General features: G+C 41.6%; 1 protein-coding gene across 1 annotated transcript in view; it reads left to right on the forward strand.

Moving 5' to 3' along the window:
- Antxr1 (ANTXR cell adhesion molecule 1) overlaps window positions 1-25,259 on the forward strand; it is a 225,591-nt gene that overhangs the window by 99,622 nt on the left and 100,710 nt on the right. The window contains exons 11-12 of the mRNA XM_047522286.1: window positions 5,455-5,524; window positions 7,138-7,216. Coding sequence (XP_047378242.1) covers window positions 5,455-5,524; window positions 7,138-7,216 — 149 coding nt within the window. The remainder of the gene's footprint in view (window positions 1-5,454; window positions 5,525-7,137; window positions 7,217-25,259) is intronic.

Consider the following 25,259-nt stretch of genomic DNA (forward strand, 5'->3'; position numbering starts at 1 on the left):
GCAGCAGGAAGGTGGAAACAACTAGTCTAGCTTATCTGCTCTCCCTTCATTTGGAGCCACATTCCCAAACCAGTTGATAATTTGGTGCTGGACAGTTATCCTTGGCTCTGGGATGCCATGAAAATGCTCCCTAGGCCCAGGGGACATTAGAAGACACAGCAGGGTGAGCTCATTTGGTTCCTAACCTCTACTATTTTCCCACTACCTAATGCAAATGTCACAGTAGGAATGTAAACTCTACTTTGGGTCTTACATCAGATTTTGGAGGATTTCAACAAACTCCCCCAGATAAGACCAGGGGTTATTTTTCTTTTCCTTTTTGCCAGAAGTAAATATTTATATCAAGGAAAGATTGCCAAGACTTGGAAAGTATTTGAATTATTTAATCAGCCCTATAAAAGGATTCACTCCAATTGGTGTTTGATTTGACTAATGAATTTTAACCCTGGTGTTATCCCAATCCATTAGACAGTTATTAAACTACAGGGAAGAATTCTGGAAATGTCCTTCTTCTGCAGTCCCCAGGTCCAAACCTGGGAATGTATACACTTGAGTGTACACTTCAGAACATGGGTGTGTTGCTGTTAGATCAGGGTCTCTCGGAAGACTCCTAGACTCTATTGTAGAGCTCTTCCTGTCTCCTGAAAACTATGCTCTGGTGGTATCCAGCCCGGCCCATTAGCAGTATTGACTGTTCACCTCCATAGTGGTCAGTGTGAAAAGCCTTAGCTTCTGGAGTATTCTTGGCTACATCATAAGACCTGTGGGTTGGCCCCAACTAGTCATTTCAGTAATATCTGGATTCTCATTATAGCTCTAATGCTTTCTAGTGGTATAGCACTAACTCCACTAACATCTCTGAGCCTCAGTTTCCCAAACTGCAAATAACTATAACAATGTCTCTCTCAGAGGGTTGTGGAAGCATCAAATGAGATCATGGCTATGTAACAGTAGACAAAATCATTGTGTATGTAGATATACACATATGCATAGATAGGCATATCCATTACACAGGCATACACACACACACACACACACACACACATTTTCTAAAGCCTTTCATTTTTCTAGGAATTCCTGAAGTCCAAAAATATGTTAGTTTGGTAGAACAATGTATTAACCAATCAAACATTTTGAAATTCAAAATCTTCAGTTCTCTGACTTTGAACCATACATTCATGTAGTCTATTTTTTTTTAATATTTTTTTTAGTTGTAGATGGACACAATACCTTTATTTTATTTATTTTTATGTGGTACTGGGGCAAACCCAGTGCCTCACATGTGCTAGGCAAGCACTATACCACTGAGCCACAACCCAAGCTCTCATGTAGTCTATTTTAAAGATGTGAATACCCATGCAATAGAGTGACATTTCCTGAGTCCGTATCAAGTGCCAAGTGTCATGCTTAGTACACTCGTATATACTCTCCCCGTCACCTCTGTGCAATGAAGCCATCACCACTATTTACAGATGAAGTCATTCCCCAGTTGGACACTAGTTAGGGGAAGATCTGGGACTCTGATCTCAATCTGTGGGTTCCCAGAGTCTCCCCTGCCCCTCTCTGTGCCTACTGAATCCGGTTTCTGGGATGCCTACCTCCTCGGTCTGGGGTGCTTGGTAGTTTGATGTAATCACACTCGATGATCCCCAAATCCTGGTTTAAATCAAGCTCTTGTTTGACTCTCAGACTCCTGTAGACAGATGCTTTAGGTTAACCTATGTCATGGGGATGCACAGAATCCTGAAATATCATTAAGAATAGACAATAAAATTTATATTTCAAGATCATCTAGTAATTCCATTTTACTTCTGGTCTCAAACTCCTTGCACTTCCTTAATTTTCTCCTCTGTTGCAAACAAAAGCCCAGCAGGCTGTCCCACGTCCTGGTCTCCATTTCTCCTGGCCACTCAATGATTGCTAACAAGCATTGAAATGGCTGCCCAGTGAGCAGAGAGGCAGGGCCTGGGTTGTCCTCAGAGTAGATTATGGCCCCACAGACTGCACGACACGCTGGCTTTGGCAGAGGTTGCAGCAGGACCAGCATGGCCCCTGAGCCAGGCATGGCCCGGCCAGGGAGCAGACGAGGAAGGGGCTTTGTGCCCTGCTTCCCAAGTGGACATTCCAGGAAGGAGTCAGATGATCTGAGTTATGGAAACCAAATGGCCCTCCTTTGTTTAGAGAAAAAGAGGAGGGGAAAAGAAAAAAAAAAAAAAAAAAAGCCACTCATTTTTGTGGTAAAGTGAAAACAGGCTCCAAACCAAACAATCCCTCTCAGAGCAGAAAATGCCAGCTTCACAGAGCAACCCACAAATCTTGGAGCCGACAAACTGATGAGAGGAGGTATCAGAGCTGTCCTGCAGCCATTGCGAGAGCTCTCCGTCCTCCCAGGGAGGTGTTCCTCTGCCTTACCCTAGAAACATTGGGTCTCCAGGCAGGAAAGGAAAAGAGGGAGAAAGTGAGAACGATCTACTTGTCTTGGCCATGTTCCTCCTCCTGCTCCTTTCCAATTGGAATGGAGGGAAGGAGACAGGAGGTGTCCAGAGGAAGCCTGGAAGTGAACTTAGATACTCACTGAGGCAGGAACATGGGCCTGCACCCCTGCAGCCCCCCTGGCTATGTCCCTGCCATGTGCCACCTCCGACACCCTCCTCAGCGTGTCCCAGCTCTTCCCACAGAATGCAGCCTGGAGTCACGAGGCCTCCTGTGGCTGCCCTGTGGCTGCCCGAGGCTCTGTGGGCTGGCTCTGTGGGCAGGAAGCTGCACCCAGGTATTGCTAGGGCATGTGCAACAGGATAAGCCACGGCCACGAGGAAATAAATATAGGTTCTGCTGAGAGAAGCCTATCCCCCCTTTGGTTTGTTCTCTAATGCAAGCCTTTCCTGGAATGGAGAGTCTTTCAGTGAAGAAAGAATAATGCAGAATTCAGTTATAGTTCTGGTTTTACCTCCAACTTACTGTGCAACCCAATGTCACAGTTGTCTCCCTGAGCCTCCATTTTACATCTGAAATATGAGCCCAGTGATCCCTGCCCTGCCTTAGCTTACGCCTTTGTCAGGAGATGAGACGGAGTGAGCACAACTCTTATCCAGGGTGGCAGAATAACCAGCCTATCAGATAAGCTTGTGGATGGCAGCCAGGCTGCCTGGGTCCAGATTTAGGTGCCCACATGCAGCTCTGAGCAAGCTACTTAATCCGTGTGTGTGTTCTCGCCTTTAAAATGAAGGGAGCAATACCCCTCACTAGCACTGCCAGAAGGTTAGCTCTGACTAAGTGATGCAGGTGAAGCACTTACAAAGCACCCACACGTGACATGTCCAGGTGAGTCCAGCTGTCACTGTTATCATAGCCAGAAAAAACCGTAGTGCTAGGTTCAGGCACTGCATGACCCTACTGTCGTCTTCAGCTTCAGGATCTTATACAACAGTACTTCCGTTCCACTACTTCCACAATCTGCCAATAGTTGATTCTAAATGTAGTGGAGAACTTCCAATAGTACTCTGTTGCTTTTAGGAGAAAAATCCCAGAAGGTCCCACCATGTCACACCCAGCCTTGGTCATCTGACCCCACTTCCCTTTCTAGTCTCATTTTGAGCCCTTGTGTGTCTCAGTCAAATTCAACAATCTCATTGGCCTTTTACCTCAAAAGATCTGGGCTCCTTCCTGCCCCAGGCAGGACCTCTGCAGAGTTACCTCCACACCTGACCGTCAGGTTGCAGTTTAAATAGCCTTTCCTTAGGGAAGCATTTCCTGCCCAACTAGATGAGGACTGGTTCCCCTGCTCCTGTGTGTGCTCATCATGATTATAATTAAGTATTAATTCATGTGATTATTAGCCTGTCAGTTCTTGGGCAAGGTGCTTCTTCTGTTTTGTTCATTGCAAGTACTTGAAACATGTTAGACACACAAGGAGCATGTGTGTATGTGTGTGTGTGTGTGTGTGTGTGTGTGTGTGTTTTTAATAAAATATATAAAAGAAAAAATAATAAAAGAAATATGTTGAATAGCTTTCTCTTCTGTAGCTCCTATAAAATTCATGAAAGCAGGGTCCTTGTTTCTTTTCTCAGGGCTAATATTTCTAGCCCATGATGGGCCTTCAGCAAATATTTGTGGAGCATATGAATGAACGAGTGAATGAATGACTAGGAAGAACCTCTGCTTTTCACCATAGGAAGATTTCCCTGGACAGCATCCTCTTCCTCTTTCCAAGAGGGACACAGGGCTTTCTTATGTCCTCTAACTCCCATCCCAGGGGGCCCTATCCATAAATCCAGGCATGAAGAAAACCCTAATCTCCACTCAAGCAAGCATGTGGTGTCAACTGTGTTCTGTAGTCATGACTTGCACATATCCTAGGGGACAATTTCACAGCAACAACCAATTGCAGAAAATTGTCCTTCAAAAATATATGCATCCCCTTTGTATCTTCTAGGTAGATTAAAGGGATAAGTTTCATTCATCCTTGTTGCTTTGATGGGTCGTACCACAGTCTTCTGTACAGTTTGTGTACCCTATGAACACTGAGGTGTGAAGGACTGATTGACTATTATCAACAGAGGCTACTAACTTCTCAGCCCTGCCTCTGTGCCCCACGACACAATGAAGTTCTTAAGGAACTTCATATTAAAGCTACTTAAGTGTTTTTTGGTCATCTATTAGGATAAGAGCAAGAATTTGTTCACCTCTGAGTCCCGCTCTCCACTGTGATCCATTTAGCTATATCTGCTAAATCCTCCAAATTTGTTACTTCGGTTTTGCTCAGAAACCCTCCAAGTTCTTCTTATAGTTTACAGAACTGAGTGCAAATCCCTCAGGCCAACTCAGAGAACTTGGACCACACTTCCTTCTACACTATCTTTTCAAGTCCTACTTAACCCCCTGCCCTGGGACACACCCTCGTTTGCCCTGTTTTAGTTCATGACAGTATCCGCATTAGGTATGTCTCTTACCCATCTCTCCACTAGCATGGCTCATGATTTGAATTTTCCTGTGACCTGACTAGGTCACCCATGTAAAGGGAGCTCCGTGTCTTTGGAAGCCCAATGATATTTTGGTTTAGCTACTTCTTGTATTTATCACACACTTTTTCCATGAATATGACTTCTCTCTCAAACTAGACCTAGATAGGAAGCCCATTAGGAGCTATCCAATATTTCCTGTTTCCCCTCTGTTAGTTCTGAGCGAAAAGTAAACTCAGATTATAACTTAAAAGGTCAGTCTCTAGTTGCTCTGACTGACTCAACTGGATACAGTGGAGTCAAAGAAAACTAGTAGTGTTCAGGCAGGAGCCCTGGAGTTCACTGCTAGTGGATTTTACCGCACAAGTTGTATTTCAGAAAGTTTCGATCTTCCTCGCATCTCCCTAGATTTGGTCAATGATCTATCTCTAGAAGTTATTAAATTTGAAATTTAAGTGTGTCTCACTCCTCTTAATCCATTGACTTCCTTTTACAGATGAGAAACCCTTCACTGTGGAAGATACTTACTTGCTGTGTCCGGCACCTATCTTAAAAGAAGTTGGCATGTAAGTTTTTGCCAGCAGTAATCTCAGACAGAGAGGAGAGGGGAGGTGGACCAGACAAAGGGAAAAGAAAACTACTTTCTCCATTATCCTGATGGAACCTTTCTCTAGATTTCCTCCAGTAATGATGATACCAATGGCTACAGGAAGGCAGGCACCAGGATTATTGTTTAGAGGGTATCTCTCTTCATCCTCCCCAGTTCTCCGTGAGCAGATGTTTCCATTATACAAATGTGAAGATTGAGGCTGAGAGAATTTGAGCAACTTGCTCAAGGTCACACAGTAGTCAGAGGAAGAACCTGGGCTCAACTCCAGGTCTGTCTGACTGAATCACAGCTACGTTTCTAGAAAGTTCACACATGTATTACCCTACCCTGTCATCCTAATCATCTGCTTGATGGCTGTTATCTCCTCCTGAGAGATAGGGAAACTCAAAAGGAAGGCTTAGAAAAGTGAAATGGGGCCTCGACTGGTTCCTGACAAACTGAGATCCCAGGCTTAGACTTCAGTGTCATCCCCAAAGCCCCTTCCTCTCTCCTCCACAGGGGATCTCTTCCTCTCTCTGGGGATCACCAGACAGCTCCCTGAACTATTTTTGTGGGGGAAATCTCATGATAGTAAATGCTCATAAGGATGTGATCAAAATCCCAAGCAGAAGCCAGGCACAGTGGTGCACACCTGCAATCCCAGCTGCTCAGGAGGCTAAGGCAAGAGGATTGTGAGTTCAAAGCCAACCTTAGCAAAGCAAGGTGCTAAGCAACTTAGAGAGACCCTGTCCCTAAGTAAAATACAAAATAGAGCTGGGGATGTGCCTCAGTGGTCAAGTGCCCCTGAGTTTGGTCCCCGTCTCAAAAAAAAAAAAAAAAAAGTCCCAAGCAGAAGAAAGAGAATTATCACCCCAAGCAAGAGAAGAATTAAGTGGAGAAACAGAGGGTGTTGGTGCAGAGGATAGAGAACAGCATTTCCAAAATCATATCTATGACTGCCCGAAGATAGATGTGGCTTTAAGGAATAAAAAGTGGAAGTTGTTCTTCTGAATTTGCTTTTAATCACTTGTTCTTATTGTAAACCCTCTGACTCTGGTTGCCTGACATCAACCTGTGATACCACAGATTTCCCAAGCTAGCCCAGGGTCCTTGCTGCAAAATGTGAGCTCATGGTTGAGTTCTCACAGAGCGGAGGAGGTCGAAGGCAAATTAGTTCCTCTACTGCTTGACCTCTGTGCCTTTGCAAAGCTGCCCCCATCAAATGGTTAGAGTCCAGATAATACAGCAGAACATCCAGCAAGCTTAACTCCCTTGACTGGATCACTTTTTAATACTCCTTTGTCCTATTACAGTGTGACGAGTAGGTTCAAGTAGGCTTTGCCCATTCAATGCAACCAGCCACAACGCAAGGCTTCAATGCCTCACCTGAGACACCAGCCAAGCATGTCCTAGAGTGTTACAGGTAGATGGGCCAGAGAGACCATTCTCCACATTTTACAAGGAGAAAACTCGGCCCCGTAGGGAAGAACCTGGAGGCCCAGGGATGATTACGAGCAGAGCCCAAAGGAGACCTTTGTGTCTGGCTTTCCACCCATTGTTCATCACGGTCTGTTTCCCCTGTCATTTCAGGAAAGCCGCCCTCCAGGTCAGCATGAACGATGGCCTCTCTTTCATCTCCAGCTCAGTCATCATCACCACCACGCACTGTGTAAGTCAGAACCTCTCCCTTCATTAAAGGCTTCATTATTATCATGGCCAGTATTTCTCAAATACCAATCTCCACATGTGTTCCTGGGAAGTTTTCTGGTTCTTTGTTCTGTTTACAGAGCCATGATCCTGGCACTGTAAGGCCAACCATGAATTGGATCAGGGTGTGCTGTGCTCTGGAATGTATCAGGAATGCCTGTCAGGTCCTCTGGGTTCCCCATTTCTGGTGTAGAGGGAGGGCCCTGAAGTTCTGACCTGGCCAAGTGGTAAGATGCACCAAGTCTGAGTAGCAGTAAGGGTAACTACTTGGAGAGAGGGCATTCTTAAGAGAAAACGAGCAGAAAGGATTGGACAGCATATTCAGAAAGCATATCCTAGGGAGTTATTCTCTAAAGGGAAACAGGAAAATGGGCACTGGCTGGAAGAAGATATGGAGGTTATAGAAGACCTTGATTTTCTACAGGACAAATTAAAAGCTGTTTATATGATCGTGGAAATAATCCTGAGGAAAATGGAAAATGGATGGGACTGGAGAGGGTGAGAAGGGACCCTTGCATTAGGGATGATGCAGTAGGAGTAGGAACTACTTTCTCTCTACCACTTCCTCAGACAGCACTTTTCTGGATCCTTCTTGTCAGGTAGTTTTCATTTCTGGCTATACATAAAATTATCTGGGAAGCTTTTTAAGACAAGTAATGCTGTCGACATCATGCCAGACCGATTGAACCAAAATCTCTGGCATGTGCACTAGCTTTGGTGGTTTCAGACCTCCTTAGGGAAGTGGGGGTGCAGCCTCAGCTGGGAACCCTTCAGCCTCAGTAGTGCTCCTGCCCATGGCCATTGTCACAGAGCTCAGCTCCTAACGTGAGCATTTCCAAATCAACCTTTGTCTGAATATTTAGATTCTTTGACAAATGCTCTTTCTTTGTTAGATCATTTAAAGAAACTGAGGTGTCTGGTCAGCTCAGGTAGTTGCACTGGTCACCACCTGGTAGGCCTTTGGAATCCATCTTGGTTAAACCCCTCCATATGAGATAAAAATGGGTTATCTGATAAACAGAAAATCAGGCCTCATAATGGAGAACACTCCTTCCTAATTCCCTCTACTGTCCTTTTCACCCTGTATTGGTGCCAAATCTATTTTCCTGGAAGCCCAGAAAGCCAGTATAATGGATATAGATGATGAAAATTTTAACTTGACCAAAGCAAGAAACTATGATTATCAAAAGAAGTGTCACCACTTCTTTTGAGACAAGTGTCCATGTCTCAGGCATCTGATCAACCCTCAAAACTGACTGCCTGGACAGTACACCACCAAAGACTGTGTGCAGAAGCAATGAAATTTCAAAAGTATACCCTACCTGAATCTTTTGGAAATTGACTCTTTTTGGAATCTGGCAACCTGCAGGAAATGATTAAAATACCCCAAATCCAATAACTCCATTCCAGATTCCTCCCAGCTTTTGAGTTATCCAACAATACGTGCCTGTATTTCTCATTATGTCTGACCCTACCACAGAGAAATAGCTACTGCCCTTGAGACCACAAGAGCAGAGGAAGAGGAAAGAGGGAACATCCGAGGACTAAGTTGTGGTATGGCAAATGCAAGGCTACAAATTTGAACCTGGGTTTCTAAGTAAAGAAAAGGTGCCTTCCTAATGTGCTACAAAATTAAAAGAATTCCTAATAAGTTCCCACTATATTTTCCTGACTCCAGCCTGTTTACATCTTATATCACCCTCATCTGATTGCATCTCAGTAAGTTTTCTGTTCATTTGACCCTTGATTAAGTCTACCTTATATAGTCTGCATTATTCCCTTTTCTGTATTAGTCTACAACAAAATTATAACTCCTGCCCCTAAGATTTGTGCTCCATGTCCATTCATTCATTGATTCAACAAATAATCATTGATCACAATGGACTAGGCACCCTCCTGGGTGCTTGGGATACATCAGAGAACACAACCGAGAGAAATCTCAGGTATAGAGAGAGGTTGGACAGCCAACAATAAATAGGACAAATAAATTACATACCTACGTTAAAAGGTAACACATGCCATAGGAAAAATATAGTAAGAGGGTTCGGTATTACCCCAATGGCCAAGACATGGACATTTCTCAGTGGTGACACTTCTTACCACTGAGGGTTTGGTAAGTGTGTTTCAGTGTCAATCAACTAATGGATACATTTAGAAGGTGTCATTTCAGTAGATACAGGGATAGCAAGGAAATTAACCATGCAGCTATGGGAGAATGGAACGTTCCAAACCAGGAACCATTTTGCTGAGACCTGGAGGCCAGAGAGCCCCAGTGTTCAAGGAAGAACAAGAAGACTCATAGTCAGTCCCTAGAAGAGAGTGAATGAGAACATCAGCAGGCAGTGAGGTAATGTTTAGACAGCAGGGCTTTGTAAGGACTTGAACTTGCAAGCAGAGGAGCCTCGAGTTCTAACATATGTTTGAAAGATCATCCCAGGCTACTGGTAGCCTGTGGGGAGACAAGGATGGAAGCAGTGTGACCAGTTAGGAGGGTTCTGGCAATATTCTAGGCTAAAGACAGAGGTGGCTTAAATCAAGAGGGGGCTTTAGGCTGGGGAGATAGCTCAGTTGGTAGAGTGCTTGCCTTGTAAGCACAAGGCCCTGGGTTCGATCCCCAGCACCCAAAAAAAAAAAAAAAAAAAATTAAGAGGGGGCTTTAGAGTTGGAAATAGGTGGTCAGAGTGAGTGAGATATATTTTGAAAATAGAGCTAACAGATTTCTGGGAGCATTTGATGTGGCTTGAGAGGAAAGGAATCAAAGATGGCCCCTAGGGTTGGGCCTTAGTTACTGAAGGAATGGGGTTGTCAACAGCTGAAAAATGGGGCGGGTAAGACTAAAGGAGAAGATCTGGAATGAGGAGGGGAATCGGGGGATCTGTTTTTGCTGTTTACTGGTTATGTGACCTTTACCAAATTATTTAGCCCATTTGTGCTTCCATTTCCTGATGTTTAAAGCTAAGTAAGTCCCTCAGCAACTTCTCAAGACCCTGTCTCAAAATAAAAAATAAAAAGGGCTGGAGATGTGGCCCTGGATGTGAACACCCCTGGATTTAATCCCCGATACAAAAAAAGATAGTAATAGTTTACATCTCCTGCAGTATTGTGAACTTAAATGAAAGCATACATATTAAGTGCCTGGCATAAGGCCTGGTAGGAATGAAGTACCCAAGAAATGTCAGCTGTTTTACAGTGGAGGCTTAATCAAAAATTTTGAACTAACTGGAGATTCCTCCCAGAGACTTGGCTCCTTGATTCAGAACTCTGTAAAAGCAAAGGGGCTCTTCTGAGACAAGATGCATCCTTGGGAATACATGTTTGTCACTCAAACAAGCTCAAGTGATGGAAAGGAGAGCAGGTCAGAGATGGCCAAAATCACCCAGGGAAAGTGACTTGCATTCAGACATAAAACTCCAGTCCCTAGGTAGGCCCTACACAGACGCTCAAATTAAAGACTGAAACCCATCGCTGGGCAAAATAGGCATGTGGAAGGTGTGGTCCCTCAGATGAAGTAAGGTCTTGGATGTGTGTTTGTTTGGAAGACACGGTTTTTAGATCAGAAATGATCCCCTGGGTCTGAGTAAAGGGTTAGTCTTGTCCATGCCAGTTGCAACCTGCCCAATCCATCACCTGGAACCAAAAATCATTTTAAAATATGTAGTTGAGACTTTTCTCGCTTTATTTGGTGCCCATTTGGACAACTGCGTCACAAGTTTTCACGATCCACAGTGAATAATTGTTGTCCCTGCCAGAAGTAGAAATTCCATGAAGTTTTACAGGAAAGAGATTTTTCCATTTAAGAGCTAAAAGATTCCTATGCAAATGGTAAACTTTGTCGCACTTCATGACTCTAGAAAATGGTCAGATGCCCAGAGTCCTCCGTCACCAGAGATACACTCCATCTCTATCATCTTAACTGTCCTCTCTCTTCCTCCCCCAACCCCTTGCCACAGATTGAGAAAATCAGTAATATGGTGCTGCTTGAAGGAGATAAGGAAATCTGTCCGCTTAATAACAAAGCAAGTGTATTTTAGGACCTTAACTTTCCATGAAGATTTTCTTCTTTAAAATAAATATTTTATAATTCTGTAATTTCTCACCCAAAGAATATAAAATTCAGGGAATCATTTCATAAATATTTCTTTGAAAATATGTGGGACGCTTGAGTGTCCCACTCATATCTTAGAAAGTTGCTCTTGGAGAGATGAGTCCCACAGGCCCATTAGAAAGAACAGGATTGTATGAATCAGGTATAAATGCTACAGGCTTTCAGAGGAGAAGGGGGCTTGGGGCCAAAATGACAACCCGTAGGTAAAGAGGTTGGAAAAGACGATACCCTAAAAAAAAAAAAAGCTGAGCAAGGGCTAGATGTGTCTCTCGCATAGTTTTGTTTGTGGTCTCTCCGTTTCTTCTTTTCCTCTCATTTGGTATCAATTTCTGGTGCCTTTTGACTGGGAGGCTATTTCTTGAGTTGCCATCTACATCCCATGTCCTTGATCTTGGTCAACCCCTATGTGACAATGAGACACAGCAGGTGCTTATTGCTGCTAACTATGATCAGGATTTGATTTGGACTGGTTACCAGATTGGAAAAAGCACATTTTTCAAATAAAGCAAGGTGACCTAAAGAAGATCCTAAGGTTCTAAACTCAGCACTAAATAAATGGAAAACTATGTCTTTCCCCTCTAATTTATATAAAAAGAGTCTGACTACAAACAGCAACAAGGTTAGTGAGTTTGAGAATACCTATGTGATATCACTGTTCAGAGAATTCCTTTTTGAATGAAGATAAAAACTCAACAAACTTGAGGCATCAAAACAAGAGCCACTGTCATAAAGACATTCTTCTTTATGCTGAGGATGCTCCATTGTGTATATATGCATTTTCTTTATCCATTCATCTGGTGAAGGGCACCTAGGTTGGTTCCATAGCTTAGCTATTGTGAGTTGAGCTGCTATAAACATTGATGTGGCTGCATCACTGTAATATGCTGATTTTAAGTTCTTTAGGTATATGCCAAGGAGTGGGATAGCTGGGTCAAATGGTGGTTCTATTCTGAGTTTTCTGAGGAATCTCCATGCTGCTTTCCAGAGTAGTTGCACCAATTTGCAGTCCCAACAGCAATGTATTTTCCCCAAAATTCTCTCTGGTATTTACTTTACTTGTGTTCTTGATAATTGCCATTCTGTCTAGAGTGAGTTGGAATCTCAGTATAGTTTTAATATGCATTTCTCTAATTGCTAGTGAGGTTGAACATTTTTTCATACATTTGTTGACCATTTGTATTTCTTCTTCTGTGACATTTGCCAGCAAATGGATGGATCTGGAGACTATCATGCTAAGTGAAATAAGCCAGTCCAAACAAGTCAAAGGTCAAATGTTTTCTCTGATATGTGGAAACTAACCCACAATGAGGGAAGGGTGAGAGGAAGAATAGAAATTCAGTAGATTAGACAGTGAGGAATGGAAGGAAGAAAGGGGGGATAGGAAAAGGAAAGACAGTGGAATGAACCTGACATAATTTTCCCATGTACATAATATGAAAACAACACAGTGAATCCCACCATCAAAGTACATACATAAGAACAGGATCCTGACTAGAATAAGATATATTCCATGCTTTATAATTATATCAAAATGGGTTTTGCTGTCATGTATAACTAAAAAGAACCAGTAAATTTAAAAAATCAAGAGCCACTCAACTATAATTATGGCACAATGGAGGAATTAAAAATATAGGATAGTCAGTCAAAAATCCTAAATTCACATCCTGGCCCCTCTACTTTCTAGGATGATCTTGCCCAAGTTAAACTTGCCTGTCTCAGAATTCTTCTTGCATGATTATAATGGAGATTAAATGTAATATATAAAAGGAACTGATGTCCATAATAATCTAAGAATGACAGTTATTTATTAGTTTATTGACCTCATTCTCTTTCCTTGTCAACCAAATGTACCCTGTCCCATTAAAAGATTTGCTATACATGCCCTGTGGCTTATAAATAGACTCTTTCCCCCTGATGAAAAGGCATACTCCCTTTTGAGTACATAATAAGCCTGAATTTTAGGAACAGGCTGGCTATGAAGATGTTGCTTGCAGGATAAGGGAAAGAAAATGGCAATAAATCAGATTCAGTGATAAGTCAAATAAGATTGGTTTGCAGCCTCTCTGTGCTACTTTTTAAGTGAATCTAGTAGATAAGAATATATGAGCAATATTTAGACTAATGAGAAGCATGAATTAAAACAAGTATTTATTAAAGTGGATGCACTATTAGAACATAGGAAACTCCTATTATCTCTAAAATAGTCTGTCACACTGAGCATATTTGGAGGCCTTCTACCTGAGCAGGTACCATTTCCTGCAAATGAGATCTGCAGTCTCAGTAGAGGCTGCACCAAGCTTGCCACACCCCCCCATTTCTGCAGTATAATTTGGTTACTATGGAGACGCACCTGCTGCCAACTCACTTCCCTAGAATTTTTTAAATCATTTTATTATCCAGATTTTTATGAATGCAGACTGTTCTTTCCCCCAAATGGGTGATATTTTCTTTAGATATTTGTTTTGACACAGACAGACACAGAAAGAGGCCCACAATACTCCCCCCAAACAGAAAGAATCGTCTGGTCTAAGGTGTCAATAGTGCAATGGTTAAAAAATTCCAAAGAATCAAAATTCCTTGGAGGAGAGTCTAGGATTCTGCATCTTATTAAGTTTTCCAAGTGAATCTTAAACACATAGGATTCTTATACTGTAATCCCCTAATTCTAATTTGTCCTTCAAAGTTAAAAAAAAAATCATTGAAATTCATTTAAGAAACATGAGTTATTCTCCTGATTCTCTCCTAATCCCATTCATGTAAGGATTCCAAGATTTTAAATTCAGAACCTACTCTATATGCTCCTTTTGGAATCCTTGTTCTGATTTAAAAAAAAAAAAAAGGAATTTACCTAAAAGAATAAGTTACCCCAATATGATCAGATTAGAGATTTTCTCACTTTTGTGTTATCAAAGATTAGAAAACTTCCTTTCTAAATTCTCCTCTTCTATATTCCACGTCCCTTCCTGTCCTCCTCTCACACCAAGGCCTAAAAAGCCACGCGCCTATTGCTTGTTTATTTCAGAAAGAAAGAACCCGGTTACTAGCAGCATTGTTCCTAACACTTTATGAATCCTGGTGACTCTCAAGAAGGTGAGCCTCCAGCTGCCCAGTTGTGGCCCAGTTAGGTTTGGAAACAACTGGAGACTTGGTAAAGAGAGCACAGCCACTAGAAAGAGCAAGTGTCTCGGATATAACACAGTCTACATGCTTCTTCAGGAAAAACTGACTGTGTCTTGTCCACTATTATAGTCCAGTACCTGGCACAATGTCTCCACATATTTACTCAGAAAATAACTGATGATCAAGTAAAAGAACGAATGGACTCCATCAAGTTTCCAACTGACACCATGATGGCACTTGCCGGTAAGAGAGTAAGGGACCAGCCTGAGGTAGGATTAGAGAGGAGACTCTGAGCTGGTTGGTGGTTGGGCCTCCAAAAAGAATGACCAAGAGTTCGAGCTTCACATCCCAGGATATTGAACATAATTTAAGAGAGATACATCTGCCAGGTGAGAAACTTAACCAGCACCCCCAAGCAGGGCAATAGTCAAAGCCTCTCCAGAAGAACACCAGCTCCCCTTAAACTCCTGCCAGGGATGTAGACCTGGAGAAAGGGTCTAGAAATAGCCTACTCAAGCTCAGTTGGATCAGGATTCAGAGCAGGTCTGTGAGGGTGTGCAGTCCAAGGCTGGAAGCCAGGAAGAACTGTAGAGACTGAGAATGGAGGCCACTGTGAAACAGCTGACTCCAGAAACATTGGCATGGCCTGAGCTCACCCTGGAATACCAGAAAACTTAGACTGCAGCAGTACAACTAATATAGATGCCACCAACCAAGACTGGGGGTACCCAGTGAGGGCTGGCTCAGAAGGGAATGAGCTGGAACTCCCAATGGAGGCTACCATGGCTGTAGGTAAGAAGCTACAGAGGGATAGCAGGGACCACTCCCGCCTGTCTGCAGAGTTTCATCCAGGGCTTCTTCCCAGGTCCATTTGCTATGTTAGTTCAATTCCCCATTACCAGTTGCTTTAAAGGAACTTGGGAACACACAAATCCAGCCTGGTTTTGTAGTCAGACAGCTCTCTAGGTAAACAGACAGCTGGCATGGCCACCTTTGCCAAAATCTCTTGAATTTCACCAGCCTGGTAGGGAAATAAATCCAGTAGCCTGTTCTGAGTGGTAATCTCGCCTTCCAACATAATAAAAAATTATTGTGCACTCTTCAGAGAAGACTTTTTTCTTCTATTTCTTTTCCAAACTCAGGAAAACAGTCCATTAATCAAAATAGGTATCTGTCTTTTGGATAGATAATACATACCAGCAGCTGTAAGTGTGTGAGCCGCTCATGAAGGAAAGAAGTACAGGGAGGAGCTTCGGGTGGTGATATAACAATCAGGACCAATGTGTATTACACCAGTCCTGTGAAGGACCCAAAGAACAGCCAGCCCTTGCCCTCCAGAAACCTACTGCCTGGTTGTCAAGGCAAGATATACACTCAGAGGTAAATATCACACAGGTACTGTGAAATTTCCCAGCTATTCCAAAGATTCATGAGTCTCCATGCAGGTCTTTGGATAAATAAGTAAGCAAAAATGTGGCACACTCTAAGGAGTGTGACCTTGTGAGTTACTTCCAAATTACCCAAGAAGGCTTTTTATCCCTTCCTACAAAGGGGAATAGACCACTCATTCCAGAAATTCAGGGATAACATGTTGACAGTTCATGATTTTCTCAGCTCCAAAACTTTATACTGTATCTTTTCCCCAAAAAGATCCTTCCCAGACAGTTTCTAAATACCAGGAATCAACCCGTAAAGGAGAAAATGCTCTCCCCAACAACCAACTGAAGAGGCAGAACCAAGGCACACACACACAGCTTTCTCCTGTAGTTTTCTTCACCCCAAAAACATTATTCCACTTCCTGTCCAACTCTTCCATACCTGCCCCTCTCTTTACTCATTAAGTTTCACATAACCTGGAAGAGTAAGAGAAGTCCGGATTGAAGGGGAGAGAGGCGCTGTGCTGGAAGAGAGTTTGAATGACATGATATGGAGTTTGGGCTAAAGGAAGCACAAGCACTATTATAGGAAAACTCATGCACAGCATTTGTGTGCTCCAAGTGTATTAAATATAACAAAATAGCATCAATTTGGATGCCAGTGACTTACAAATTTGACCATTTAGAAAAGAAATAGGCTCTAGTTCACTTTTTCATTGTTTGGACTGAAGAAACTTAGCACCAAGAATGACCAGTCCACAGCCCTGGGGCTGCAAATGAATCATTAGAACGTCATACGCAGCCCTTGAGAGAGGGTGGCCAGGTATACACTTTTCCCTGTTGTAATTAAAAGGGATATGTCCTTTGAAATATGTGACTTAGCAAAACAGAAAAAAATGGGAATGAGCACAGGTTTTGGGATCAGATCAGTGTAGCTAAAATTCTTGTTCTGCTGCTTACTGAATGTGTGACTTGAACTGAATGGGGCATAAGGCCTGGTACACGGTAGATGCCCAAGGTTCATTTTCTTGCACTGATGTGATAATCTCTGTAAGACTGGCACAGTGGTATTCTGGCTTCTGGCAGAATTAATGGAAGTGTGGTATCTAAAACTAAGGAAGTGATAGGAGCTCTTTACTGAGTGAAGATAAAAATCTCCATTTGAGGATTATATTCTCTAGGGAGAACCAAGAGACACTGAATGTGTGAGAAATATTACCAAATATGGTACTTTATGTAGAATATAGTGTTGGAATGCTTTAGCTCAGATACATATTTAGCATGGAGACAACATTCAAAGGGCTGTTCTGAAACAAGTACATCTGCACATGTGGAGTCCCAGTGTTGTGGGAAACAGTGGTGGAGAAGCAGCTAGCAGCACTCAGAGAGAACTCCAGGCTTTACTCAGGTGGACCCAGAGAACGAACTCCACATTCAGAGCCCCATCCACAGTTTCTCATAACATTTCTATGTTATTTGGCGTCATCTTATACCTGCCCTATCATTGTTTTTGTTTTTATTTTTAATTCCTTATCTGAAGGCCTTGTGTGTTTAAGGTGCAGGGGAGAGGTGGGGCGGTCTCTCACATAAAGCATGTTTACAGGAACAGAGAAGAAGAAAGGACTCTTTTCATAGGCATCTGTTGACTCTCCAGCCTTGAAAGCCTGACACAGGGGTGTTTACATTTCAGGAGGGAGTAGTTAGATCCCTAGAGACAGTTACTTGCCATCCGAAAGGTAAGGACCTGTGGTTAATTAGGTTGCCTGAAGAAAGGCTGATGGAAGGGGAAGGGAACTGACCCTTTTCCCAGGCATTGGTTTCTTACCATAACGTTTTTATAATTTCATTTTATAATCAGGTCTGGTTTTGCCATCACACCAACTCTATAAATTATTTATTATGTAGATCCAAGAGGTAGAATAGGCTGAAAGGCACAGTTTCTCACTATTTTTAAAGTTTTTTCTTTCTTCCTTCCTTCCTTTTTTTCCCCTTCCTTTCTTTCTTTCTTTTTCTTCCTTCCTTCCTTCCTTCCTTCCTTCCTTCCTTCCTTCCTTCCTTCCTTTCTTTCTTTCTTTCTTTCTTTCTCTGGGAGGATTGAACCTTCACATGTGCTAGGCAAGGACTGTACCACTGAGCTACATCCTCAGCCCTTTCGTTTTATTTTGAGACAGGGTCTCATTAAATTGCCAAGATTGGCCTTGAACTTGTGATCCTCCTGCCCCAGCCCCCTCCCTGGTAGCTGGGATTACAGTCATGTACCATCACACCTTACTTAAAAAGGTTTTCCTATCTGGCTGCTTGCGGGAGGGGGAGACATGGGGGTGGTGCGGGGGGCAGGTGAGCTCCCTATTCTCCTTGTTCTCACGACTTGGCACAACTATGGAAGTGGCCTTCTTGCATCAGATAGGTGATCTGACTAGAAAAGTTTCAGATTTCTTCCAGTGCTGAAAGTCTGTGATTGCAGATCTAAGAGTATGTCAGTAAAGGCGCAGGGTAAATATTATCAGTCCTCCGGAGTATAACAAATGAATTTGGCTTTTACATTTTGAAAATAAATATGAGAGACCTTTGTTGGTGCTATTGGAGGCAGTTGCTTGTAGTGGTATTCACATTGGCCAACTTCTACCTAATACAAGTGAGATCACATTTCCAACCAGAGTGACTGAAACTCCTCCTGAGAATAATCTGTTTTCGAGTAACCTCAAAACATACCCTTTCATTAACAAACAGTTGGTATAACAGTCACAAATCATTCTCCTCTATTTATTAACCAGTCTCAGTACAACCATAGGGAATACAAATTTAAAAAAAAATGTCCTGGTATTTTTTTATTATTGTTATTTTAACAAGATAGCCTGTGGTTTCATGTACTGTCATTGGAAAGGGCAAAAGACCACAGAAATATCAAAATGCAGAACTCAGATCTCAAATATTGCTTATGAAATGAAATAAAAGCAGTTTGCCAACATCTCTATTTTGATAACCCTTGTGTGCATAAAAATATCTTTTAAACATATTTTGGAGGATTCATCTGATTTGTTTTTCTTGGATATTTGAGAAATTGACTTTTCAATATTTTTATCGCTAAGTATTTTAAAGAATGTTTGCCCTAAGTTTGAAATTTCCTTGTTTTGAGAGTAAATGAGAAAAAAAAAATGTTTCTCTGAAACTAAGCTCTAGAAAACCCTGAAATAAGAATATAGCAATATGGTAGAAATAAAAGTTAAATCCAAACAATCCATAAGAAAAATAAGTGTAATGGAACAAACCCAGCAGTTAAAAAACACAGATTGACAGATTGTGTTTCTTAAATATCTAGCTATATGCTATTTACAATAAAATATGCACTCAATAAAATAATAAGGAGGGCTGGGGAGATAGCTCAGTCGGTAGAGTGCTTGCCTTGCAAGCACAAGGCCCTGGGTTCGATCCCCAGCACCACAAAAAAAAATAAAATAAAATAAAATAAAATAATAAGGAAACCTAAAGATTGAAAATAAAAATGTGAGAAAAGTTGTACCCATTAAATATGAAAATAAAACTAGTGTGACTATATTAATATTGGATAAAATAAATTTTATGGCAAAAAAGAATTTTTGATAGAGAACCACTGTGTAAAGTCAATAGTACTGTTAACCTAGATGGTTCTCATTTTTCACTAAATGACACACCCTCAGAATATATAAGGCAAAAATTGAGAGAGATGGAAGGAGAAATTGATAAATACACCATCATGAAAGGAGATATGCATACATCTCAGTAATTAATAGATCAACCAGACAAAAGAATTAATCAAATATAAATGACTTTAGTAATATAATTAAACATAATCTAGTAGACACACAATCAAGCTCCAGCAAAACACTCCAAAAGTCTGGTGTTGCATAAAATGAGAGGTTGTGCATTAATGACAAAAAGGACATATTTCATCAATTCTAAGACACTTTCCCCCCCACATTTTAATATCTCTGAAATTGAGATGCCTCAGCTCATCAATAATGAGCACTGTTTTCCCCTAATGGCTCATAAAGTAATGAGGCATCCTACAATGGACCAATCTGAAATCCAGTGAAATATTTTCCATCAATCTGTACTGTACTCAAAGTGAGGATAAGAAACATGTGCTAAACAGAACCGATTAGTCATTTCCTCTCCACCACTCACCCCTCCGCACAGTGGAGAGTAAGAACTCTAGGTTGTCTCTCATGGGGGATGGCTTACTGTCTACAGCAAATCTGCACCCAACAGAGAGTACCAATTCCTTGTCAAGCACACTTTTATGTTTTCACAAAACTAGTCATGTACTTTTAGAGGCCAAAGCCAAGTGTCAACAAATATCAAGACAGTACCATATAGACCACATTCTGGAATGAAAACAAAAATTGAAAAGCGATAACCAATCAAGTTACCAATCAATTTTGAAAATCTTAAATGTTTCAAAATTTTAGACACCATTCCAAATAATTTATGAGTCAAAGTAAAATCATAATGTAAATGAGAAAATACTTAGAACTGATCAACCACCCAGATGCCATATGCCAGAATTTAGTTGGGATGCAGCTACAGGAGTTCTTAGAGGGAAACTTGCAGTTTTAAGTGTTTTTGTTAGAACAGAAGAAAAATTGTAAGTCAATTAGCTAAACATAGAATTTGACCAGTCAGAGAAGAACAAGAGTAAACACCTCTAAAACACAGAAGGACCAAAATAATAAAGTCAGAACAGAATAGAAAACAAGATAGAGAGACAAGGAAGGAATTCTTTGTTGAACGTGAAGGAGATGAAAAAGAGCAACCAACATGTCTCCAAAGAACTGAGTCATCACTGGCCAAGCTGAATGGGAAGATGAGCCAATTGCAGTTTTGCCACAGGTTAAGGGCAGTGCTGGAGGTCACTAACCAAGAAAATCCAGACACAGACCGGCTGAGTTCACCCCTACCCTCCTCCCAAGGCTTCTCCTAGGGAAGCTTTGTACCCAGAGGGATCTGAGATTGACATTTCACTTCTCCCATTTCTATCGCCAAATAAAATTTACCAGATTACTCTGAAACTCTCACTTGATGAGCCTCTTTGTCCCTAGCACCCTCTAATTACTATGCTTTTTTATGCATAGTTTATGGTTCTGCTTTTTCTGGTTCTTCACTAGTTGGTATTATACATGTGTTATCCGTTCTAGATAGCCCCCTTTCCGATTCAACAACTTAAGGCTTCTGGGTCCTCCAATGTCAGACAACCAAGCTCATATAAATTGTATCTAATATAAGAATTTCTAGCCTCTGAATAAGAACTTGAGAGGAAGCATATATGCCCTGAGTACCCAGACTCTACTGAATGACCAGCAGGTCTGTGCATGCCTGCTCCTGGGTTATTGGAGTCATTCCAAATGGTTGGATCTTTGGGGCTGAGCCTTCTAGATTAGCGACTCCATCTAAGAAAGAGACTTGATTGAGGGAGTGCACAATTTAAGAAGGATTCATTAAGTTTGGGAGCAGGGTGAGAAAGATAGAAGAAAGAGGAAAGGGAAGAAGTGACATTAACAGTTTGGCAAAAGGGACCAAAAACACAGAAAGCCTAAGAGCATCTTCTACCAACACTGAAATAATTGCCAACTGTTTAAACAGTCCAAAACTGGCAAAACCAGTGGGCTAGACTATTACAGAAGAGAGGAGACCTATCCGGAACCAGATCATATGGTCCTAGTTGGCAATGTCACATTGCACTAACTCCCAAGTTGCCCCAGAGTCATTATGTGAATTTTCTAATCAGGGTATTATTTGAGAGAAAAGTGATTTGTATCTTTTGTGTTCCCCAAAAGCAGGCAAACTCTTCCTTCTGGTCACTATAGAATGATAAAGTCCTAAGAGTGTATATTAGCACATTTCCTTTTGCAAAACAGCCATCTTCTCACCAAGGAAATTCAGCGCACCAAGGAAATTCAGAAATCAGTGATTTAATTTCTTTCTCCCCAACAAGGGTCAGTGCCACAAGCCATACATAGCTGGCATTCTTTTGCTGTCACCATGGTTGCTAGAACAGATGTTAGTTAACTCAGTGCCCAAAGCAGAGACCTCAATGTTTTGTTTCATTTTTTTAAAAATTAACTTTAAAGCACTTGAATAAGGGACAACTAAAATATTCTTGGTATTCTTTTACACACAACCCAGCATCAGAAAAACTGCTTCCTTTGCAAGCTGAGGAAGTATGAAAGGTATAGAGAAGGCAATTTTATTTTACTCGCATCACCCAAATTCATGAACTTAGAAAAGGGATTGGCAAAGCTCAAGGTTCTTGAGATTATTTATAAAAGGTACAGACTTGGTCAAAATAACTATAAAATGCTGCTTATGATAGTTGCACCTTGCAACCCTGGTAGGACCCTACCTACTATCTTTATAATGTTTGCATCACTGATCCCCAAAAGATAAAAACGTGTGGAGAGGAGTCTGCAGTTCATATTTCCTCACTCTCTACAAAAGTTTGTCCATCCCTACCTCTGTGCCTTTGATCACAGTTTATTTTCTTTCTGGAATACCCTCTCTTTCCACCTACCCAATTTCACCATGGCCATAGGCCTGCCAAGTGCTGCCTGGACCTGCCCCGGATGCATCACTGGCCTGGACAAGCCTTTTATCCTCCCTCTGCTCTGAGCTCAGGCCCCATGGATTGTCGCATCTTCCAGAGCTGACCTGCATCTGGCCTGCTCTGCTCTCTGAGCAAGCCCTGTACTTTGGTCCTGACTATCCAGCTGGACTGCAATGACCACTTTCAGAGTTGAAAACTGACTTTGTTCATTTTTCTGGGTCTCTTGATATTGAGTTCATGGCAGAAATTCAGTAGAAAATGATTTGTTGGTTTTCTGATACTCTGTTATGTATTTTAAAGACATTTGCTTTAAGGAAGTGACCATGGCCATCCCTGGTAAACATCTATCTTTATGAGTATCACCCAAACCCACCCTACCGAATTCTTAATCTAAAACAGCAGCCAACAGCATATAGTAGGTGATATTTACTTACCAACAATGGGTAACAGTGATACTGACTAAGATCTGAAGGACAATCAGTAAGACTAATTGAGCATAACTATCAAATAAACAGCAACCTTTAAGGTAAGCAGACAGATGACCACATTGAACGGGAAAAAAATGAAAATCAGAAATTGGCCTTCCTCATCCACTCTCACAACATCTGAACCTTACTAAGGTACTTCTATAATTCCATTTCAGTAGCCCACTGGTAAGAACCAAGGCTTTCTGAGTAGTAACGAGCAACATCTTGTTTGCATTATTCTCTAAAAACTGGTTTTGATTAATACACACTATGCATGTTATGGAAAGAAAAGTGCTAAATGAATCCAAGATTTACTCTTGACACCCTTGTCATTGTAAGTGACACGCATTGTCATTACTGGGTCAGAGCGACGAAAGCATCAAGATGATGCTAGAAAACCTTTTTTTTTTTTCCATAGTGAGGGCCTCAGAGCTTGAGTCTGGAGGGATATGGCATTGATCCCACCCTAGCAGTTTACCAGCGATGGCTTCTCTAAGTTCTTCTTGGTTTTATTCATATGGGGGATGAAGTATTAAGATTTACAGCAAACTAGAATTTATACATTGCAAATCATTCCTGCTCCTTCCAAGTATTTACCCTGGAAAGCTATTCACTTTCTCAAACAGCATGGTCACTATTCCGACTATTTTCTGCATTCCTGCTTTACAGTTGCTGGAATTTGAAAGCATGGTATATCCTCAATAGGGGAATAAGGGAACCTCATTATCATTTGACTTCAAAAATCCCTTCACTTGTTGGGACCAGTTCTGGCAAGTGGTGGATTATCAAACTGGGAACCTTCTTGGTGAGAAAAATGACTAAAGAAATTCTAAAATTTTCTTTTTTGTGACCTGTAAATTGGCTTCAGTAACATTAGGATGGGGGGCACATTTCCAAATTGCCTTGATCAATGACTGCCTGACTGCAGGGAGTCTCCAACCTCCAAAGCCTCTAGGGGAGGAAATTCAATTCATTTGGATGTGGGAGTTCTGTCATGTTCACTACATGAACAGTCTCATTACTTAATAGTCATGCTTTTTGGAAAAAAATCCACAAAGGCTGATAGTTTTTCTATACTGCCCACTTGTTGGGTTGAGGGATGCAGTATCTTTAGCATCTGTCAATCTTATTGCCATCTCTTCCCTCTTGGGTAGCAAGAATGAATCATAATGTTCAATTATGTTACCCTCTTTAAGGTTTGATCAAATTTGATGAAAGCTATTAAGTTTACCATTAGAAAATTCACTTGGGCTTTCCTTGACCTTGCAGTGATGATCTTAAGGACTTTGATTGCTCAAATATGTAACCAAGAACCCCATACTAACACCAGAGCTCCAGTCCCAATTAGCATGAAGTTGCTCCCAGGAATCAAATTCATTTACCTGGTCCAAGTCTGGATACATCACCAGAAACTTGGGTTAGGCATAGAAGCAAGAAGAGAATGAAAGTTGGCAGGCGGTGGTGGGGGGTGCGGGGGAGACAAAGGTTGAAGAAGGGTAATGCACAAGGATATTTACACAGTTTCTCATGAAACACAGAATCCATCTCAGGAAGAACTGGGTTGTCTCAATTTCACATATGTAGAGAAAAGGAAGGTTGGGAGGTTGGATAACATATTCACAAGTGGAAATACTAAGATTCTAATCATCTTTTTCTGGTTCCTGAGCCCAGACTCTTTGCAGTGAGTTTGGTGCTCCTGTTTCTAGCAGTGGTGTCCTAGAGGGGGAGCAGCTTCAGATGATATTAGCTCCAGTACCGTTTCTGACACCCACTAGCTGTAGGAGGCATTAGCTTACTAAATTCTCATTTCCCTCAAACTAATGGTTAAATCCCTGCTTATTAAGCCATTCTGTTTGGAACACTATACTATGTTTGAAAGGTTTAAAGATGAGTAAAGCAGATTCATGTCCTTTAGGGGCTTACAGTTAGTGGAAGAAGCAAGAGCATAATGATAAAATTCTTATAAACTATAGTAAAAACTAAGGTAGAGATAGAGATATAATTAGGATAAAATAAGAGAAGAGCACAACTTCAGAGTTCAGTTGTGATATTTATCCGTGTGTGTTCTGCACGTGGCTACAAGGTCTGTGGTTGCAGGAACCACGTTCATCTTTTATGCCATTGCTTTCCAGTGCTTAGAGGGGGACTAGCACATAGTAGGTGCGCTGTAAGTGTTAGATATGAATGAATCAGTTGGTGTCTCAGCTAAGACTTGAAAGATAAAAAGTCAGTTATGCAAGCAATGGAAGTTAGAGGGGGTGTTTAGGAAGAACATCAGAGAAGACAAGGAGTATGGGAAACTCTGTGTCATTTAGTTTTGTCAAAGCACAAAGCTCAAAGAGGGAGGGGGTGAGAGA

This window comes from Sciurus carolinensis, chromosome 13, assembly GCF_902686445.1.
Source record: "Sciurus carolinensis chromosome 13, mSciCar1.2, whole genome shotgun sequence".
NCBI lineage: Eukaryota > Metazoa > Chordata > Mammalia > Rodentia > Sciuridae > Sciurus > Sciurus carolinensis.